This window comes from Lethenteron reissneri, chromosome 16, assembly GCF_015708825.2.
Source record: "Lethenteron reissneri isolate LAM-NWPU_2019-01 chromosome 16, ASM1570882v1, whole genome shotgun sequence".
Lineage (NCBI taxonomy): Eukaryota > Metazoa > Chordata > Hyperoartia > Petromyzontiformes > Petromyzontidae > Lethenteron > Lethenteron reissneri.
The window spans coordinates 4,796,364-4,818,948 of record NC_083794.1 but is presented as its reverse complement, the minus strand read 5'-3'; the positions used below and the strand labels follow the sequence as shown (position 1 = coordinate 4,818,948).

The 22,585-nt window shown below is 42.8% G+C and overlaps 1 protein-coding gene across 2 annotated transcripts in view; it reads left to right on the top strand.

Annotated features, from left to right (window-relative positions):
• The window catches only part of LOC133342867 (relaxin receptor 1-like), a 310,499-nt gene that overhangs the window by 77,282 nt on the left and 210,632 nt on the right, over positions 1-22,585 (top strand). For both annotated transcript variants that reach the window (XM_061552222.1, XM_061552221.1), the window contains exon 2: positions 7,111-7,239. In XM_061552222.1, the coding sequence (XP_061408206.1) occupies positions 7,111-7,239 (129 nt within the window). The remainder of the gene's footprint in view (positions 1-7,110; positions 7,240-22,585) is intronic.

The following is a 22,585-nucleotide window of genomic DNA, read 5'->3' as shown; positions in this document are numbered from 1 at the left end:
GGTGGTATCAACAGCTATGGCTACAAACGTCTCTTGATTGTGATGTTGTGTCTGTTTGGTGACTTTGAAAAGTTACTTAAAACATGGTGTGGTGCAACTGAGCAAGAGGTGCAGTGCTAAAGCAAGTGGTGCAAAATTCCCGACTCTCATGGCAGGCGCCAGTTATTCCAGAGAACGATCACTGTTGATGCGCCGTTTGTCACTTATGTATCCAGGAGAAGCAATATACCTTTCGCAAGGGAGGTGTGGGTGTCAGTGAGCGGTTTTGAGACGACGTGCGATTGCTGATATTTCACATGACCGAGCAAACTTGTAATGTTTGATTAAACAGTAAACTCCACTGAACCGGCATTCCTTGTGCTGTTCTGGTTTTCTTTTCAAAATCTCGCAATGAAAATTGCCAAAGGAAATGTTTAAATATCCCAAGCTGGTGTCCACAGAGGCTTGTTAACTTGACGCATGCCAGTGGCCTAGCTTACACATTCATTTCTGAAAGTTTGGCTGGACAAACACTGTTAACTTCCCATGAAGTAGTGCAAATTGTGTCGCCCCTGAAGTGACGTTAGACTGAGCTGACCTGCGATCGTGATCATGAACGAACTACCTTTTGATTGTGAGAAGAACATCTATTTATGCCGCAACCCAGCAGAATGACACTTGCTTGTTGTACATTACAGTTTTCTCCATATGAGTGTGGTTATAACTAAATGAATCTCAATTAACAGTAATATTATTCCTAGTTTCCTCTTTATACTGTTACATGTTAGAGTATAGGTGTGTGTGTATTCGAAGATGTATTCACATTCGTTCAACTAAAACGCCTTTGTTCCGTTAAATTTGATATGCAATCTCAATTTCACTTTCAACCGCAAACTACTGAGCAAATTAATGAAAGATTTCCTTTCGTGACATTTACAGCCAAACTTTCAAAAATGAATGTGTAAGTTAGGCCACTGGCATGCGCCAAGGTAACAAGCCTCTGTGGACACCAGCTTGGGATATTTAAACATTTCCTTTGGCACTTTTCACTGCGATATTTTGAAAAGAAAACCATAAATTGGAAAAGAAAACCCATAAATAGATGTTCTTCTCACAATCAGAAGGTACGGTAGTTCGTTCATGATCACGATCGCAGGTCAGCACAGTCTAACGTCACTTCATGGGCGACAAAATATGCACCACTTCATGGGAAGTTAACAGTGTTTGTCCAGTGGAGAGGAAAAATTAATATATTTAATAACGCCCTTTATTTACCCAGGAAAGCCTGGGTAAACCTCGGGCCTAAAAAGTGTTTTCTTCTTATGAAGTACCTGCAGCGGGACGTTTGGCCCATGCCATTCATGAAGTGGAGAGCCCAGAGAAAACCCGCACATTCAAAGGTGTGCCGCTCAACGCTTCTCACAGATTAATTCCAGAGTCTGCTTGCCGGTACGCCCAACTCCTGGCTGCCTTGTAGCCTGCGCCTACAACCACCTGAGCATTCGCAGGCAGTATCCCATTGAAGTACGGTAGAACTTAAATCGCGGTGCAGTGGGGGACGAACATCGTGGGACCTATTTATCATAATAACATAAATAATTGTAACATTTTGTAAAGCACACAAATTTTACGCAACTGACAAATCGTTGTTCGATTGCGAACGTGGAGGTGCATAGGGGGAACACCTCCGTGGGTTTCTCATACGCGGGCCTCCACAAAGTGCCGACTCCTGAGAGTAGAGGGAGCTTTGAATGCTTCCAACGTGGAGTGAGGTTATCTGTGAACGTGTGACACTTGCCCACTGGTATTCGCGGGCGGATCACCAGGGTATTCCCAAGTGGAGAATTTACCTAGATCGATCTGCGCCGCAGGAATGTAGGGTTTTTTCACAACCGGCTCATTGGAACCTGGAGGCGTTTTGACAGCTTTACATTGAGAGCGTTAAACTTATTACATTTTAGTTCCACAATTTGGCAGCCAAGTTTATTTCTGACATTTTATATACGTAGATATTTTTTTTAATAAGCTTTGACACCCAGAATAATTTTCTGCAAAGCATGTCATTTGGTAATATTGTTTAACATTTATATATAAAAACACATTGGCACGCACAGGTATGTGGGCTCTAGGTTATTGGAAAAATCTATTTAGAATTTAATATCCAAGGTATTTTCAGGTCTCAGTGCCTAACTATATTAGAGTTTAGATGTTATTATGCCATTGAAAGAAAGGTTTTTTTTCTAGCCCTGAGGACAAGTTATTGTTTAAATAACGTTCTGATGTCACAAGCTGAAAAAAAATCACCGTTATGGAATGCATGTGACACAGTACAATGTCTACCACTGGCCAAGTCTTCTAAATGTTCACATTTTTTTACACACTTTTAAGAAGTTAAATGTTTGTTCCTCTGAATACAGTGTGTTGCAGGTGACACAAGGCTCGTCACCCACATGAGTTGGCTTGGACGGCGCACGTGTGAATATTATGATGAAATGTGTTGTTAAAATTATTCTATTGCTGGGTCGCACTGCAGCGGGGAATTTGACTCACAATTAAAAGCTTGACTCTGCCACCATCTCTTTTCGGTTTCTAGATTCAGTACCACATTGTGGGCAGTAAATAGTTTGTCTTATGGAATGATTGTACTCTGTCATAGGAATGTGGAATTACCAAAACTGAATCATGGGTGGAAACAGCGAAATGTGGCCACCCTTTTCTCATCTGAGCAGGGGGATGCTTGGACTTTTTTTTATTTTGACGATCATGCATTAGCGCAAGAATTCTGGAGGCAGCAGAATTGTAATTGGCTACAATCATGTTTACCTCATTGTTCAGGAGCATTCGCAGAGATGATGGTATTCAGAGTCAGTGGAGCCAAGGGGGTAGCCAGGTGGCTCAGGAAACAGAGCACTGAGCCAGCACTGCTGGAATCCTGGGTTTGAGTCCTGGGTTTCAGTCATCCATGATTAAACTGGGTTCTCAAGCAGAGCGAGTGGATGATCTTCGGGCAGTCACCAATAACTGTGCATGAACAACAAAAAGAGCCCATCATATTATATTTCGTTCTGTGCTTCACGTGGCTTATTGCAGCTTTCAGACTGGAAAAGTTAGTTTTGACTGTTCTTGAAACAAACTTTTATATTTAGCGAGGAATGTAATAAAGTGTGCTCCTCAGAGTGGATAGGAGGTCACTTGAAGTACTTTCAGAATTAGTTCAGTGATATCTCTTTCCACGAGCCGTTTTATAAAATGGACACATTGCAGTGCTGCGTGAATGTTCCAAATGCACAAATCATCTCTTGGATTAGGTTAAAAAAAAGCAAAAATAAGTAATATTTAAAAATACTTTTTTTTAAACACGATTTAATGAAATGTACCGTACTCGTAATGGCAAAACTCCACGACTCCAGGAAGTGGCCCAGGAAGCTTGCCATAACGTAAGGAACTGTGGTGATTTACAGCCAACGTCAGTTGAGCATGGACAATTAGACCCAAGCCGAAACATAACATATAAAAAATATGGTTTAAAATTTTATTCTTAATTTTTAATGATAGAATATAGTATTGTCATCAGTATGACATAAGTATACCAAGTTTGCAGTCGATAGCACATTGCGAAGTGGGTTTAAATTGAGTTACAAGATTTGAGGATACGACAATAACAGACAGAGTGAGTTAATAGAAAGCGTGTAAAAAGATTGTTTAATTTTTTTATGATAGAATATAGTATTGTCATCAGTATGACATAAGTATACGAAGTTTGCAGTCGATACCACATTGGGAAGTGTGTTAAAATTGAGTTACAAGATTTTCAACAACAACAGACAGAGTGAGTTAAATAAAAGCGTGTCAAAAAGGCAGACGCGCACACACACCTCCATGCACCCAAAGTCCTCTTCGCCAAATCCCTTGGTGTCACCATGAATGTGACCCACTGTGAATAGATCCCAAACAAACAAACACACGCACGCGTGCAGTTGCTTCTATTTCCCGTAGCCACGTGCAAGCTCCAGCTTCTCTTGGGACAACGCGAGCTTAGGAACAATGCTCCGGCTTGGCTGCCTCCAGTCTCGACTATTTTGCCTCATGTTGGATAGTCCATTGGACGGAGTAGGACAGCTGAAAGAATGTGCAACAGCCATTGCTGTGCTTTATTTTCAATGCCAAAGGGTGTACATGCTCAGTCGAGCAGTGCTCATCTCCATCAGTGCCTGGAAATTCCAGATTTCTATGGTTAGGGGCTATTCTGTCCATGGACTGTCCACTATTGACTGGCTATAATATGCACATGTCTTACCATAATCTCTGGATTATGAGATGCTCCAGGAATTAAGCTGCACCACAAACTTGTGGCCACTGTTGATTAATTTATATAAATCTGCCCTCACACACACACGTACCTACCTATGGGATTACAAGACCTACCCCCAACTTTTGCATTAAAACACAGGTAAAAAAAAAACGCATCTTGTATTTCGGAAACTATGGTATATGTGCATGTTTGGTGGTTGTAGTAACAGTAGACGCCAGGGATCAGATGTTGACTGCGACGGGTTGTTGGATATCAAATGCTTTTTCCAATTCAAACACTCAAAAGTGCCCACAACAAGCTCGTGAACATTTCACATTCTTACGTCCAGGCGTGAGTTTTCAAATAGAAGAAACACTCTTCACACAAAGTGGTAATGATTTTATGAATCTTGGAAGAATAATTGGCTAAGTGAATTAACCCCACCGACTGGATTTAATATTGCTTTCAGTGGCACGCTGACTCTCTGGCACAGTGCGAATGAGCCAATTAACTGTAAATGTAATTGTTTGATAAGTTAACGAAGCAGGGGATTCAAATTATACTGTGGAAAGCCATAACCTTGTTTGTTTAATGATGTATAATTAACAAACCTGTCAAAATAGTATAGCACGTCGGAGGCAGGTCAGCAGCCTCACACTCAAAAGGATTTGGTTAACACCTATTTTATTGATTATATCCACACACATTCATTATCTGCTCTGTGCAAAATTAAGAGGTCAGCTAAATTTTTCCAGCACATTCAAAGTACATACTCACATAATGGCCTGTCTTGGATTACTTTTTTTACTTTATTTGTCATGCTTGCTTGCCGTCCGAGTCCACCAGGACAGCAAGTACTGAAAATTATCTGGCTGTAGTTTATTTAGAATTATAACAATATACTGGGCTATAGCGTGCATCTGCCAGCACTTATTGTTGTGGGCTCACCACCAATATAGCTTTTTGACATGTTTAAAGTTTTAGAATAAATTGCCTTCTTATAGAACATCAGCCTGGGCCATCTGCACATGTGCCGAAAGTTACTCGAGGCAAACTTGCATGTATTCCAGTAGGGATGAGCGGTTGTACTGCCTATTTATACGTCTGGGTGCTCAGATCATATTCAGAAAATGGAGAGTTCAAATTCAGGTGAAGACTTGACTTGTTCCGTTGTTCTGATGTGGAGGGGGGGAGTCAATGTAAGGAATGCCACTGTGTGAAAAATCAGTGGTTGTCCTCCGGAACGACTGGTCCCTGCCATGGGATCGTGGAGTTTTTTTTGTTTTTACAACTGGTCCGGGATATGAGCATAATCATCCCATGCTCGTTAGGCATGCAGAGAGACCTCGGCACTTGAACTGTGGACTCGCATCTTAGCCAATGCACCAGGATTTTTAAAAGCTTTAAAATCCACTTTGAATAAAAACAAATTTACTTTTCCTCTGCGCAGCTTTTACGTGTTCTCCTTTGTGTGCTGTGGGTTGTTACTCGGCAAGGCTTTTCCGTACATTCAAAGTAGGACGATGTTCGTGGCAAAAATCCTTGAAACCGATTGAAAATTCCCTGGGTATGTGTATATACATACTCTATTTAAAATTCTAAATCCAAAGAGGATTTTCAGATTTTTTTTGTCAAGCTTAAAAACTAAATATTATTGTATGGAGATTATAAACGATACTGCGTAAAGAAATATAATTGTAATATGAATAATATTAAAATTGTATATGTCAGCTAGATTTTAAACAAAGCGAGTGCACATCTAAATAGGAATACATTCCAAGAAAAGGAAATGAAACATTCTAAAGCTATATTAGACCATGTTTCTTTTTTGAGTTATATTTCAAACCCATGTACTGTATTTGAATATGAGGATAGTAAACAAACTACAGCATACGTGACAAATCAGTATTTCTGGCCTTAATAAAAATGCATCAACAAAGGTGGAGCCAGTCCCCTTCCGCGTCCAGCTCACAGATGCTCCAGGACACTTCTTAATAACTTTTCGTTCGGCATGAAGCAGAACCGGCCCTAGACCTTTGGGGGCCCTAAGCAAAATTTGTTTGGAGGCCCCTTTGATGTATTATTTTTTTCACCCACGAGCTCGCAGTGACTCTATGTGGCCCTCTGCTGGCCACGGGGCCCTTTGCAATTGCAAGGGTCGCTTAGTGGCTGGGCCGGCTCTGGCATGAAGGCTCCTGATGTCGTATCAGATTTTGCGACCACTGGAACGTGGATGGTCTTGGCGCTGTGTTATTTCAGTCACAGTACTGGCTCCATTCGAGTCTGCGAACAAAACCCGAGGTTTTCATCTGCTGCGCATCCAGAGGTTTTCCCCTACAACAACTTCACATAAATCTGGCTTCCCTTTCTCTTGACGGCAATAGTTGGATGATGAGAACGTGTATTAACGGAAACAGATTTTGCGTGCGCTACACGTGCGTTTTGTGCGTATTTTTTCTGTGCGTGCATATGCGTGCACCCACGTGTATGCGCGTGCTGTGTTCGAGTGTGTGCCTATATGAATACTCATCTATGCACGTGCGTGCACGTGTGTGAATGTGCACGTGTATATATGTAGGGGGAGACCCGAGTTCGATTCACACTCACTGGCCAACACCAGTGACTATTATATGAACTGGTATTGGGCCTCCCTTAGATCGACACAGCCTCAAAATGAGTACCTGGTGCGGTGTGTAAACATCGTCACTAGAGAGATAAGGCGGAGGGGTGCGGTGCCGGCCTTCATAGGTGCTGCTACTCGCTAACAGCACTTGCCCCCAAAAGTCTGTTTGTGCTATAAGGGGCATCTTTGTCTTTGTGTCCCTTCCCCCGTCTCCCAGGTGTGGTGGCCTGGCAATGTCCGCTGGGCCATTTCCCGTGCGGGAATCTGAGCGACGTGTGCCTGCCACAGCCACTGCACTGCAACAACATCGTCGACTGCGGGAATGGTGCCGACGAAGAGAACTGCGGTGAGGGCTCGCGTCAATCCAATATCACCCGGCCCCTCCACTGTCTCCACCTCGCTCGCACCACGTTGTGTCCCCGCGCTCTCAGAGCGAGCGTGGCGAGATTGTCCCTCATTGTCCTTTAAAGGGCCCTAAGCCAGTGGTGGATTTTTTTCTCTCTCTCGCATTTCCCCACGGCGAGCACGTGTGACTGACTCTACGGGGGTTGACCACTTTAGCCGACTTCCCACAAGCTTCTCTCTCTCCCCGTGTATGTTGTTGTTTTGGATTGTTCCCATGTGTTCATGTTTACTCCGTGTGCTGGGAAATTCTGGCGGAACTGAAATCCTAGAAACTGGAGAAGCTACCAGCAGCGCAAAGAGCAGAGTCGGGATGGTCACGAGGAATGGCACACGTTCCGACATCAGAGCAACACAGCAGCGAAAGCGTAGGCAGTAGTAATTCCCACAAATTGGTACTAATTTTATCTACCCTGGGCGGGATGAGCGTAGAATAGGATTTAAACACAAAGGTCTATCTATCCGCATAGAAAATAAAATTTATTACAGTCCTTGCCCGATTGAATTTCTAGACAAACATAATCGTAAAAATCCAGCTCTGCAGTCAAGTCAGCCAGTCATCATTCTGGGTTGTTAAAATAAGAACCACTTTGTAGGAGAGTCAAAAGTTGTTGTTACACTACCGCCATAGGAATGTGGAATTTTACCACCGACTAAATTACAGGAGAGAACATGTTTGCTTGCTGTAATGTTAATTATTTGTACATATCACCAAGGTAACATTGTATTTGCCACTGTCGAGAGAAAACCATGGCATGGGAGTTATATCACAGCATATGCACACACTGAAGCCGTGCATAATTTGTCAAAGTAGATTAGGTTCGTCTACAAGCTCAAAGCGGCAGTGGACTCTCAAGAGCAGCGGTCGTAAAAATGCGGCGACTGAATATTTAAGTACCCCAAAACACACTTGGCCATTCGTGACCTAATTGGCAAGGTTGGCTTGGAAACTTGATGGTAAATTAAAACCCTTAAAACACATTGGGCACTCTACTGGTACATACCATTTTTATTACTTATTTGTGCTAATTCTGAGTTTCATTTAAAAAAATAATCTTCTGCATATCTGAGAATTTAAAGAATAACAGGCTCGTGAAAAAAACTAACAAATTAGAGCATCGTTGGGGAAATTATCAAGCGAATTGCCAAACTGCTCCAAGATTATTCTAGATATTTCTAAAAAGCCTTCATTTTGTAAAAAAATGTGTTTCAATTGTGCTTGAGTTACAGATAACAGTTGGCTCAATGGATAGATTTTCATATATTAGCTTTCTGCACTGCATTTAGTTGTTTTGCCGAAATGGAGAAGCATGCTAAATTGAAATGGCATTCCCTCTAATCTTGCCTTCAAAACAGACATGCAGCCTCTATGGGCTCATACTTGGTTAAAATAACAGCTATTGACCTACTTATCAAACAACTAAGAAATGAAAAAACACATAGGTAAAAGTTGGCTGGCACTGTGAAATGTGGTATTCTGTGATGGGTCAGCGAATATTTTTGGCCTCTTTCAAATCTGAAGATGGACAGTTGCATGAACCATGAGCCTCGTGCACTGTTTGTTGTTAGAAAGCAGTGTTAACAGATGAACGTGGCACATTTATTTCTTGTTTACTTGTTTAGTAAACTGGATTTTAGTACCTACGCTAATTATGGTTTTCGTAGGTGATCACTGACATGCTCCGACTGATAACTATTGAACTCAATCCTGTGCCAGGCACTTTAAAAACTTATGAATCCATTAAATAATTTGACAGATTAGCTCCTTAAGGGCTCAACAATCCTACCTCTCTGGCGACTCTATGTGCTGTGAAGCTGGGCTATTGCCTAACACATTTAAGGCGGTGTTAATGATACTTAATGTGTTGCGTTTCTGTTATTTGTGCTTGTGTACCACTGCCAATGCAGTATTGGCAACTAATTTGCTATAATCTACTTACCTAGGCATCTACCCATCTACCCACCTACCTGCTCCCTATGGGTAAAACAAAATTATTCACATACATACTAAAAGATCATGACATATGCATAAAAATAATATGTGTAAGTATAAATATGCTTTTTTTATGAAAATGATATGATAGAGTCATGTTAACCATTGACTCCCAAAATATATACAACCGAAGGAACAAGACGGAAAAAGGAGAAACAATGACATCGAAATGTAAAAAATTTAACAAAAATATAACCGTTGAACCAAATGGCAGTCCGTGAATCGTGACAATTAAATTGCTGGAGGTTTGTGGGTGGTGGTGAATCATAGGTCCCCTCGAGTATATCTTAAACTAATGACTATGAACCAGGATGCATGCAAGCCAACTACAATCACGTTTTAATGAAATAATTAAACACGTGTTTAATTGCATGATAAAATAACATTTAATGAATGGAAACAGTGGTCCTTCTATATGAATCTATATCAGCGGTGTTTGTTTTTTTTAATTTTATTGCATTTTCTGTCCATCTGTTTTGTCTGTACGTTCATATATTTCATTTTCATTGCTGCACTTGCCCCTGACTAGAGACCTTAAATGATCATAGAAAAAAAATGCACATGCGCTGCCAAAACCCCCACTGTGTTTTTGGAAGCCAGGAAAGTCGCAGAAATAATGTGGACTAGACATGGGGGCAAACACGTGATCTAAGATTTAGAGTAGGTGAACGGTTTTAAGGCGAGGGATTTTTTTGCCAAATGGAGGTCGTCTTTGAAGGCCTGACAAAGGAATTCTATGAAGGCGAAATAAAATGTCGCTGCTCCTTTTTTTAATGACATTGAGCAGCGTCTTGAAGTGGCTTTTGGGCAGGCATTGGCAGTTTGGGGGCATCTTTACCGTTATTTAACAAACAAAAGTTTAATGAAAGCAGGGAGAGGTTGTCAGAGAAAGCACTCGGTGGGTAGTTCGTATATGAATCCAACAGCTCCAGGCTCTCCATGCAGTCTAACAAAAAAGCAACTGAGGGGTTTTCATGCATTGTACACGTGGCGTGCATGTCTGCACAGGAATATTTGTAGAAAATTTAGATTATTTGAATGTTGCGAGCGTATGATTTACATCACAATGTTTTAGAATACATTTAACCCACTCCCTGCCCTTGCTGGATTACCTATCACAATTGTGCAAGGCTAAATGACCAAACCGAATCTTGTCAGCTTATTTTTGGTTTCAAGAAACATGATCACTTGATTGAATATTGTTTTCATTAATTCACATATCTGTCTTGGCCAAATCATATGAAGGTGCAACCCTACAATCGTTTTCTTTCGCCACTCAAAGTAGACGAGCCTCCGGAGTGTCGGGAGAACTTCAGCCAACCCTTCCAGAGGATATTTGGCCTACTCTTCCAAGCTGGACAGACGTCTTGGAAGAGGCGGCGGTACCCCCCGTTATTTCCAGCCACCACGTGTGGCCTCCTGTTAGACGAACTGCAGTGAACCCCATGACACTGCTGGGTGGATAGACTATAAACTATATTTTTATTTTACCAGATAAGGCCCACTGAGCTAGATAGAAGCGACCTAGCCATAAATGATAGCTCGACGAAATGTACAGCAGCCAAACACTCTAAACACATTTTTCTAAATGTGGAGGGAAAAACCGGAGGGCCAGAGAAAAATCCACACTATCATGGGGAGAACATGCAAACTCCAAATATATAGACATCGGGGTCAGAATAGAAGCCACGACATCCTTCATACCAGGCGAGGGAGTTAACATCTCGCCACTGTGGCGCCTCCAGAAGCCGTGGGGAGGGATTTCAGAAACTTGCAGTCATCATTTATTCATCCACGCCAGAAGATCGAACTGGCGACCTCCCTGGATTGTATGCTTATTAACGTTACATTTGCCTGAAAATAAATGTAGTCACATGTTAAAGCCATTTTCAAAAAATGAAGGTAATTTAAAGACGGAACATATCTTGTAACATTTTTAAACGTAGCCATATTCCCAGTCATTACACCGGATTTCTGATTTACCTTTATATTCAGTTAAATTCAATGCATTAGAATCCGAAACTTTATTTAGACTGGATAAATCTGGTGAGCTATGAAGCTCTTTTTCATAGATGTCCAAGAGGGTCGGGTCAGCAAATTTCAATAAAAGTTATTAAAACATTTGATATGCTGGACAAAAATATATCCTTAAGTTATTCCAAAAAACCTTATTTCACTCATCAGCAGGATGACAATACATAGTATTCCCACTTAATTTAGAGCCATGTGCGAACCACTTAAACACCGTTGCACCACCAAAAACTCTTATTACCCCGGGTGGAGCTGTGTTGCGGTTGTTAGTGTGCTGCACCATCAACCCTGCGACCCGAGTTCAATTCCTGGCCACAATCAACCGGGTCCTAGTCTCCCCACCACCCTTCCCTCACCACCTTCACCAACCCACACTGATCAACGATATGGCATGGGGAGGCCTTCGTCCATTGGTGGATTGAAAATGGCTATAACTTTATATCTACTACAATCTACATACTTTACGTGTTTATTGTAAAGCTGCTTGTCATCCAATTGTATTTGTATGTGATACAGACTGAAACTGTTGTTATATATAGGTAATCTATCGATTTAAGAATTAAGCAGTATACAATACAAATTGTACAGCAGCATTAGGGATTGAACACTGCCTTGCCTTGGCTGTATGCCTTCGTATATCAAGCTGTGGATTTCTGAGAGTAAAATGACAAGTCAAAAGGGAGGATAATATCTGTGAGGATTTGCCTCCCGGAAATAAATTCTGTGTCACAAATAATGAGAGATCACTGATGTAAAGACAATACGGAGGGATATGGGGACAGTATGGTTCCCCTGGACCATGGTTACTAATGGACGTGCTAATGACGATTGATGAGACAAAGTTGACAGGATCACGTGAGGGGGAGCACGGGATCCAATGGCGGGGGAAGTGTAATTCGGGCAGTGATTGACAGGAGCAGATGTGGCGAGGAGAATTCTAGAATAGAGGCGTGGCCGGACCGGGCGAGGCTTAAGGGCCGGCGTGGGGAATCATCGCCGTCGTCGTTGTCGCCTGGAACGGGTCATCTCTATCGTCTACGAGTTGTCTTGAGACTAGAAGCTATGTTGTCTCTGAATAGAGTTGTCTAACTACCCCGGTGTATAGAGTCACTAGTGGTTACTCGTTGAGGTGTCAGTGGACTTTATTCATAATAAATATACGGAAGACAAGATGGTGTCTCTGAGAGCTACATTACACTATTATACTGGTTTCTGGCTCAATACATAGATGTATCTTCTTGGTTCTTTCGGTAAAGTCACGTAGAAGTAGGGGTCGGCACGGTTTGGCTCAAACCACCAAACCGCGGTTTGAACCGAACCAAATCGGTTTGGTTTGGCTCTGTTTGAACTGGTTCGGTTTGGTTTGGGGCTACGAAAACCGACTCGGTTTGGCTCGGACAGGGTGGAACCAGCTCAAACTAGTTTGGTTGGTTGTAAAGGCCGAGTACAGCAATATCAAGGACATGATGACGGACATTCTCAACCAGCGCTACCCAGCGTTGACGACGGACGCGGCGTCGAAGGCGGCGCCGCGTGGCGGCATTAACATCCTCTTTGACATGGTCTACGCGCCCAACGCTCACGACGGCGCCGCCTCCGAGGTCGACCGCTTCCTGCTTGAGCCGACTCAGGACCTGAGCATGGACGTCGTCGAGTGGTGGAAGCTATACGGCGGCAAGTACCCGCGCCTACGACGCGTGGCCCTCGACTATTTGCCTATCCCGGCGTCGTCCGTGCCCTCCGAGAGAGCAAACTCGGCCGCCAAGCGCTCCTTTCTCGACCGACCAAACCTGCACAAGTGCACGTTCAAGGCCGAGATGTGTGTGCGCTCGTGGGCGCGGATGTTGCCTAGTGTTGGGGTTTCACTGCCATTGAACTACCACACTGCGTTCAAGGACATTGGGCGTGCCAAGCTTGAGGAGATGGCTGTGGACGACATCGTCGTCCAGTACTTGCTAGTGAATCTCAATATGAAGAAAGAAAGCCTGCGTAGAAATTAGCGATTAATACACTTGATATTTGTATTGAATGCGAATATTGTTTGCCGCGCATCTTTTCGGTTCAAGCCAACTCAAGAGGTTTGGTTTAGCTTAGTTTGGTTTGGTTTTGGTTTGGTTTGGTTCAGTCGTCGCTGGTTTGGTTTGGTTTGCTCAATTTGAAACCAGTCTGAGTCGGTTCAAACCGTGCCGACCCCTACGTAGAAGGGAAGTGAAAGAACCAAGAAGATGAATCCCTGCAGTCACGAAAGCTTTAAATCGAAACATAGATGTATCTGATGTATTATCAACGTAAACTCTCAAATAGAATAAGACCAGCTGATTAACCGAGTTTAAAAAGTGTGTTTTTATTTTTTTGTACACAGAAAATCAGTTGTTGAGTATTTTCTTCCTTCAATCTGAGCAGTGGAAAATATGAATTAAATATTGAGAAACAATGGAAAAATGTTCAAATGTGGTTTTTAAGTTGGAAGTTATTGCAGAATGTTATTTTGGAAATGTATAGGAGTTTCACGCGTATTTTATTCTTTAAATATCTCAGAAAATATTTACAGAGCTGATGAAAATGGGCACGAGTCATTATTTCCTCAACATAAATAACAGGACGTTTCGATTGCAACACAAGCAATCATCATCAGGTGGGAAAAGCACAGCAAGAACATTTTTTGCTGAAGTGGGAGAGAGAGTTGCCGTGGTAAGAGGTTGTATAGGTAAGAAAGGGGGAGGAGCAAGGGGGGAGAGGGAGGGAGGGGGGTGTGGTGTAGGGGGAGGGCGAGCGCTGCGTGGTGTAGTAGTACCCGGCAGATATGATAGACGACAACCAATACAAAGCAGCTAGGGTTTTACCTGGTTAATAACATCCTTTCAATGATTGCTCAATTTATTTTATTTTATACCTACGTAACTTTACCGAAAGAACCAAAGAGTATGGGTCCCTGCAGTCACGAAAACTTCAAATCTAGATAAAATAACAGGTTAATCAAAGACAATAAGTGGGCATTTTACTGGTAGGAACCTCCTGGTTACACCAGCCCACAGGGGATTATTGTGTCCGTCCATCCGTCGTGCATCCAAAAATGTGAGGGGTGGGGCTGGGTGGAGAGGGGAGGGTGGCGAGGGGCTGGGTGGGGAGGGTGGGTGGGGAGGGGCTGGGTGGGGAGGGTGGAGCTGGGTGGGGGGGTGAGAGGGGTGGTGCTGGGTGGGGAGGGGCTGATCACCCCGTGGTGCCCTTGTAAAACTCAACGTTTAACCTACTCACGCCGGCTTGTGCCCGCCCTGACAGTCGGGCATATTTGCGGAATACACCACGCCGCTGTTGACCCTGGCCATTGACCGAGCAACCCAACATTCCTACCAGCTCCCTTCGCAGGAATGTGTTCATGGTATGAGAGGAAAATAACACCTCTAAATTTCCGCCAACCGACCTTAAGGTGCAAATAAATTGCTCTGTCAATGAAGCGGCAACGGTGCTAATTTTGTTAATGCAATTTGCGAGGAAAAATTCCTCAACAAAGTACTTCACTTAATTGGACAACACTGACCACAAGTGTATGAACATCAACAAGCATAACGGCAGCTATGCATACCCACCACAGACAGAAGCGCGCCTCAGACAAAACGATGTTCGCGATTCTGAACACAGACGCATACTAAGATAATTTAGTAATGTTATTAGAGACTTCATTACCCTGAGGGAAACTCAAATGGTAATTGACTCTACTGTACTATATATGTGTATACAAAATTTAATGAGTTTACTGATTGTCTGACCTTATAATTATGGATTCGCATGCACCACTCGGAACATTTAACAGCGAGAGGTGAATTACATCTTGGCTGCTTCAGTCATCTGGACCAAGAGAGTGACTCGATATGCTATGCAGACCAAAACTTGACTAAAACTGCACAGGTTGCTATCGACTCGAAGAAAACTATGACTGACGTAAAAATTATAACTATATGAATAGAGTAGCAAGCAACAACTTTACAACTCATACTGTCTATCTGCTGCTGGATGAAGGCTGTTCACAAACTACATTGCCATCCCACAAGCATTTTTTCCCATTATACATGTAGAAAAATATTTGTAAAAGGGGGGGGGGGGTGGTAGATGAGATGGACCCTGGAAATTTGAGTTTGATACCCGCGCATGGCTAACATCACGGGAAGTAACACGTGAATTGATTCCTGGTTGCCCCTTCACCAACCGTCACTGACCAGTATGGTGAAGTATGGTCAAACAACTCCCATGACCAAAAGGTGTGGGCAGGCCTTCAGGCATCAGCGGATTGTCACAGGGCTCTAAGCGGTTTGCATGCGTCGGCCACTATGTTTGATGATCACGTGGATGAATGTGTAAGTCCTAAAATAGTTACACTCACGCAACATTGAGCTTCAAAGTGCCCAAGTTTTTAATTTGATCATCTGAAAATCATACATAAAGAGGAACTCAAATATATCTCGCTCCCGATGAACCATAACATCTCTTAATAATAAAAAAACGATGGAATCAAATAGTGTGGCTATTTCAACAAGCTGACGGTGTCCTGTGGAGTGTGGCATCTGCTATTTCAATGAGAGCCGCAGTCAATATATCAACCTATCCTTTAAACGGGATAATAATTTACCAAAGGACTTGCTGTACCGTGCTCTTTTTGGAAGTTTTTGATATGTGCTTTTACTTTCGTAAAAAGTTACGCGCAACTTTTTCTTCTGACATAAGTTGCATCAGGGGTGATTGTGCTGGGTTGAGCCAATCATAATCAGCTGCGTTAACCCACGGTGATCCACAGAGAAAGAGAAACTCCACTGATTTATCTTACCTGCTTTTCAACAGCTCGTTGAATGTTGTGAAGCCGATGACTCCGTACGTTACAGGGGAGAGGTGTTGAACGATTGATTGTGCGTACTGAGAAGCATTTAGATGTTTTGAAATAAAAAAAACATTTCTCTAGAATTGTTTTCTTATCTTAGTGGAGTATCAGTAAACGGAGAGCCCTGCATATGTGATTTGTATACGTGGTTTTCGTTAGGAAGCACAAAATGGTGAGACATTGTTTCCAATGAAGACTTGCGAGTTTTTGGAGTTATCACTTACACACAATATTGCACAGTGCATATTTGATTGTGGTAAAAGAGAATGTTCATGCATTGAAAATCATTGAACATAGCAACAGCAAAGCAACTGCAGTATCTGCCGAAAACGGTATTGAGCTAAGCAGCTAAATGTTGAGTTGGCCAGGTGGCAAAGAGGTCAGGGCACGGCAGAGATCCGCGTTCGATTTAACTGGAATCTCAATCAAGTGAAGCGGCGATGTGATGCCAATGAGACTTAAAGGTTTCAGCCCAGTCATATATGGCTGCACAGAAACTCCAGCCGGTGAAATTTGGTTGTACACTTTCGTTTGTTCACATTATAGCCCGAAGAATTAAAATATCGATTAGACTGTCGTGTGATAGATAGCAATCTCTGTTACATCTAAAGCAGGGTGACCCCATGTGTGGGACCACCCTGCTATATTAAATGTGCTTTTGCACGTTATTTGAATGTGTGTATGTTCGAATTCCAGTGACCGCCCGGTTAATACTGCGGGCGCATTTGCCATACGAATGCAGCACCGTCTTTGTTTCAGAATGGTTGTTATAGATTCCGTGGCGTCGTTCACAAGGGTGGGCCGTTGCGTGCTGGTGTCAATTTAAAAAACAGGAAAATAACACCACAAAATTACTCCATTGGAATAACGTAATCCTGTCACTCATCGCCCCCCTATTGTGAAAACTTGGCAGGACTCTCCTGGAAAAAGAGTCATGAGACTCAGTGAAGCTTTCTTTGGTAAACAAGCATAGTAATACAAATAATATCCAGTTTGATGAAGGCTATCCCAAGCTGTCACCATATGTGTGCATGTATGTTTAACTTCTTTTTCACCGTACGTAGCCAACCGTGCTAATCGGAGCCGCAGGGAAGGACAACAAACTAAACATAAAGCAGTTCTAAAGAAATAAAAAAATAGATTCCATTTCTGAGTAATACAACTATTGGTTTGACTGCTCCTGTGATAATTCATGTCATAGCAGAGTGTGTGGGAAGGTTTGACCACTGCTATGTAAATGGTAACAGGACCGTTTTGAGGGGATTGTATGCCAATGGCTTCGTCACCTCGTGACACGATGCCAATAACACAATTGGAATAAATTGGGGAGAAAGGGCATTCAACATTATTTTGTAAATATCAATTTGGCAGTTACAATGCTAGTGCTTGAGATCCCCTATACAGGTCAGTGTGCTGTATACACAGCCACAAAGTTATTAGTATCTTAATTCTCCAATGATCAGCACTCATCTCTACTAGCAGTTCTGAGCTCGTTTCAAACATTCCACACTCCTACGTCAGAGGGAAGCGGATTATATCCACAAGTAGTCCATTCCCGTTCTCTGAATTCCTTTCCCATTGCAGAGTTGAATCACCATATCAAGAAACTCCTCTTTGTTTTTCACACTGTGAGATCACAATTCCGGGGAATGTTGTTGGCAGCGCAGGGAAGTCCGCTTGAAATTGTACTTAGTTGTTCAACATGCACACAATATCTGTCAAAAGCCTTAACTCGCTGCTTGCTTCTTGAATAATAACAACGTTTATTTCACGAAAACATTACGGAACAGATTTGTGCGAACTTGATTTGAAGCTTTCGTGACTGCAGGAATTACTCTTTGGTTCTTTAGGTAAAGTCACGTAGAAAGAAAATAAATTAAATAATAGAATACGAAGTTTCAATTGCAACACAAGCAACCGTCATTAGATAAGAATGTGCGAATTGTTTTGTTGAGGTTGAAAGTGTTACATTCACGTTTTCAGGTTTAAAAGCTAAATATGCCCTTTAAAAACCAAGATAAGCAAGTATGGCAAAGAATGCATATATGCAGCATTTATTCAGCGTTTTTAAATGGAAATATTATTCTGTAAGGTAAATTTTGATGCTCATAGTAGGGGCAGTAAAATATATCAGTCGATAATTTAAAGTGCATAGCTCCTGAAATGTGTTCCTTATATATCTGTCGTGACATCAGGGATGTCACTGTATGGTGCCGGCCTGAGAGGGCCACGGCACGCAATGCATTGTAATTGCGTACACCCGTAGGCGGGTGTAGTACCAGCCCTAACGGGGCTTGGCGTGCGCTGGGATAGCGCCGGCACCACACATAGCGTGTAGCGCGGGCTTCCCTAGGGGGGAGTAGAAGAGTGTCAGCCCAGGGGCAGGGTTGCCCTGGGCCATGGCACTCTGGTTAACCCAGTAGACACGTGATCTAGAGTGTCCATAGAGAGGCCCCCAGGTGGGGGACCAGGGGGTGGTCACGTGTGCAGGAGAGCTCACGAGAGGGATCGAGAGGGAGCTAGAAGGCTCCAGAAGGCGGGCGGGGCCGAGGGCGGAGCAGCCTTGACCCGTGAGGGGATATAAGGTGGGTCCTTGAGGGGGACTGGGGTCGCTGCATCTTACAAGCTGAAGCTCTATGTCCAAAAGCTTGAACCCCTACGTCCTGCAAGACATCAACACGTGGTCGAGGACCCGAGTGAGAGGGCCCGACCCTTCGTAGCTGTAACTCCTCAGTATAGCGTAGTTAGCTAGGTGGTCACCACCCTAGGCTGTATCTGGTGAAGGGGCAATTACTCCTTTGTGTTAGGTGTTGATGTCATAATAAAAGTGTTGCCTGCAAAGTACGTCTGCGACTCAGTTGGACTTACTACATATCTATACTGTTTTATTAATAATGCACTTTTCATATAGGGTTATTTAACAATTGTTAAAGTGTTTTCCTACGAAAATGAGCATTTGGCAGTGCTGATATGGATTGGTGGTCCTAATTCGGTGGTGTAGATTCCACCTTACCATGACAGGGGCCAGTCTATCAATAGGACGACCACCACTGAATGTCAACAAAGTGGTACTCATCAGTACTGTCCTGGAGGGATGATGGCCAAAGTCACCTGATTAAGGGAAAACAACTTTGACCGCCAACTGGAAAAGTAATTTACATGGTGGTGAGTGATTGCAGATATTGTCAACATTATTACATATAAAAATCATAGTGGGAAGCAGAGAAATACAATACAGTGATATATATTGCATAGCAAGAAGCTGCATTGCTGTAATGGTAGGCACTCTGGGCTTACAATCCTGAGGTCACAAGTTAAATCTCCTGGCAAGGCAGTTGAAACAATGGTGCACATTTCTCAAATTTCCCTGACTTCTGTTCACTCAGCAGTATAAATAGTTACACTACAGTCTGGTGATAGGCTGATCGTGTGTGATGCCATGGTGGCGAGATGTTTACTACCCTGCCTGGTGTACAGGAGGCCATGGGTTCGATCCCAACCCTTAGGCCTGCTGTATATTTGGAGATTGCATGTTCTCCCCGTGGTCGCGTGGATTTTTCTCCGGGTTCTCCGGTTTTTCCCTCCACGTTTAGCAATATGCGTTTAGAGTATTTGGCTGCCAAAATTTTCCACGCGATAAGCCACTTCGTCAAGTTATTGTTTGCGGCCAGGTCACGCCTAAAAAAGAGCTAAATAGCTCCGTTGGCTCTTACTTACTAAAACAATTGTTTTTAGCACATCTGACAGGACAGTGTGACTGCAGAACAAATTTTTTTCGTGGGTACCTCCATCTCTTTAAAGACGGCTGACCAATGTGAAAGCGCGGTACACAAATCCCCCCTAGGGGGCTCACCAGAGCTCCCTCTAGTGGAGACTCTTCTTGCAGCAATGGCATGAGCAGGCAATTTCAGGCTTGAGCCTTTTTACCTTAAATTGCATCACAGAGTCGTGGGTTTTTATGTCTTCAATGGATAGATTATTAATCTCGTGCTCTTAAAATACCGATACCTTCGTTGGTCTAGAAACGTTGTATTGGATACACTTTAGCTGGGCTGGAAAGGTGTGAATGTGGGAACACCATTTGCTGTGGCAAGGAACATCTGACAGGGCAGTGTGACTACAGAACATAAGCTTGAATAAAAACGTGTGTTATGCCAAGACCAAAACAGCTGTTTATTGTCCGAATGAATAGATTTAAATTGAATTTGTTTTTTAAATTTCGATTTAAAGCTTTCGTGACTGCAGGGATTCATCTTCTTGGTTCTTTCGGTAAAATCACGTAGAGGGGCTGTTCTTCCGACAGCCCTGTTCTTCACCTGAGGACAGCTGCTTGCGTTGTGGCTGAAACGTCGTGAGAATTGTATTTTATTATGTTTTATTTTTATTATTTCCCTTCTACGTGACTTTACCGAAAGAACCAAGAAGATGAATATGTTTTTGTTCGTAAAATAATATTGGAACAAAAAAAGATAGATGTATGAATAGCAATGAACGCTCTACTTGGGTTTGTGTGTGCGAGTTTTCGGTGCAAGTCAGTTGGGCGTGATGAAACGGATAGCGAACCGTGCAATAAATCAGATGACCTAAGTTCGACATTCAGCAACTGTTAACAATCAGTGGCCAGCGATGTCTGAACAAATTCTGGGTCTTTCCTGGATAGACTCTGCCTTATACGAGTACCTGGTGCAGTATGTAAACGTCAGCTCTTGGGTGATTCAGGTGGCAGGGCTACATGCTGTCAATACCACCAACCACCAATAGGTGCTAGCTAATGGCACTTACCCCAACAGTTTGCAAGGCTATACAAGGGATCTTTGTTTTCTATGGGTGTGTGTGGTAAGAGAATAGGTTTTCCTCTTTTTTCTGGAAACAAAACAGGTGTTAAGATTTCGATTGAAAGCTTTCGTGACTGCAGGGATTCATATTCTTGGTTCTTTCGGTAAAGTCGTGTATAAAGGAAATAATAAAATTATGAAAATAAAACAATTAAATTCTCACGACGTTTCCATTGCAACACAAGCAATCATCATCAGGTGTTGCAATCGCAACGTCATGATAATTTTATTGTTTTATTTTATTATTTTATTATTTCCCTTTTACGTGACTTTACCGAAAGAACCAAGAATATAGGTGTTAAGATGTTAAAACACCAAACTGAAACCTTTTACAAGGAATCATGTCTGCATTAACCACAATACTTGTGGTCAGAATGCAAACAAAAAACATACTCTGATAATATATGCATTGTCTTTGAAACTGATTGATCCACACCAGGGACAGCCTTCTTTGGAGCCCAGTCTTAAATGGTGTTAGACCAGAGGACGCCAAAAGGCATCCCTATGGTTTTATGTGTGTATGTATATAGGTGCACCTAGCATGGCCCAAGCGCTGTAGTAACGTCACCGCCGCTTAATGGCGAAACGGCAGTTGTTGTATGTGTGTTTTTGTACAGCAATTGAAGGCAAAGATTTGATACTCACAACAACGAATAGAGTTTCCGGGTAGCTAAATCGCAGCAAACTAACACAGTGGGTAGCACATGTGGTGCATTTGCCAGTCATTTCGATCAGTCAACTCATAACATCTCGGGCTATTCTGTGACGTAATGACAGTGAGCCTTCAACACTTTACGTGGCCTGAAATTGCACGTAGCCTGGCACAAGTGCTGTGTTGACGTCACCGTCGAATTGGTGATTGGCAGACTTTGCTGTTGTGGGTGTATATCTGAAATATGTGTGTCTGGGGCAGTGTGTATGCTGAGTAGGGTGTATGTGTGGAGTAGTGGGGAGTGGTGGTGTAGTAGTGAGCACTACGAACCTCTGGCGACATGAGTTTAATTCCCGCTGACGGCCAACACCAGTGACGATTATCTGAAACGGTCCTGGGCCTCCGTTAGGTCGACTCAGCCTCAAATGAGTACCTGGTGTGGTGTGTAAGCATCGCAGCATTTGCCCCAACTGTCTGTTAAGGTTATTTGGGGTCTCTTTGTCTTTGGAATAGTAGTGTAGTGCTTAGATATTTTGCTTTGATTCCTGCCTATACGCAAAATGAATAACACGCACTAGTTAAGGCTGTCCTGTGTCTCTCCTAAGTTGACTCAGCCTTAAAAGAGCACCTGGTGCAGTGCGTACATGTGGAGGTTCAGGAGGCAACTTTGGTTGGTCGAGCGACGTTCCACTAACAATGTTTGCTGGCCTTTACAGCCGCTCACTCAGCCATTTTCCTCTTTGGCTTGAAACAATTCTAACGTATTGCTTTTACCTACATATGCTATAAAAGCAACAACATTTAATTACAAATTCTTCCCACGTGCATTTTTCTGGCGTTCATTGTAAGACTGCAATAAATAGTTTTACATGTGTTGCGTTGTATGTATAAGTTTACAAATCCACACAC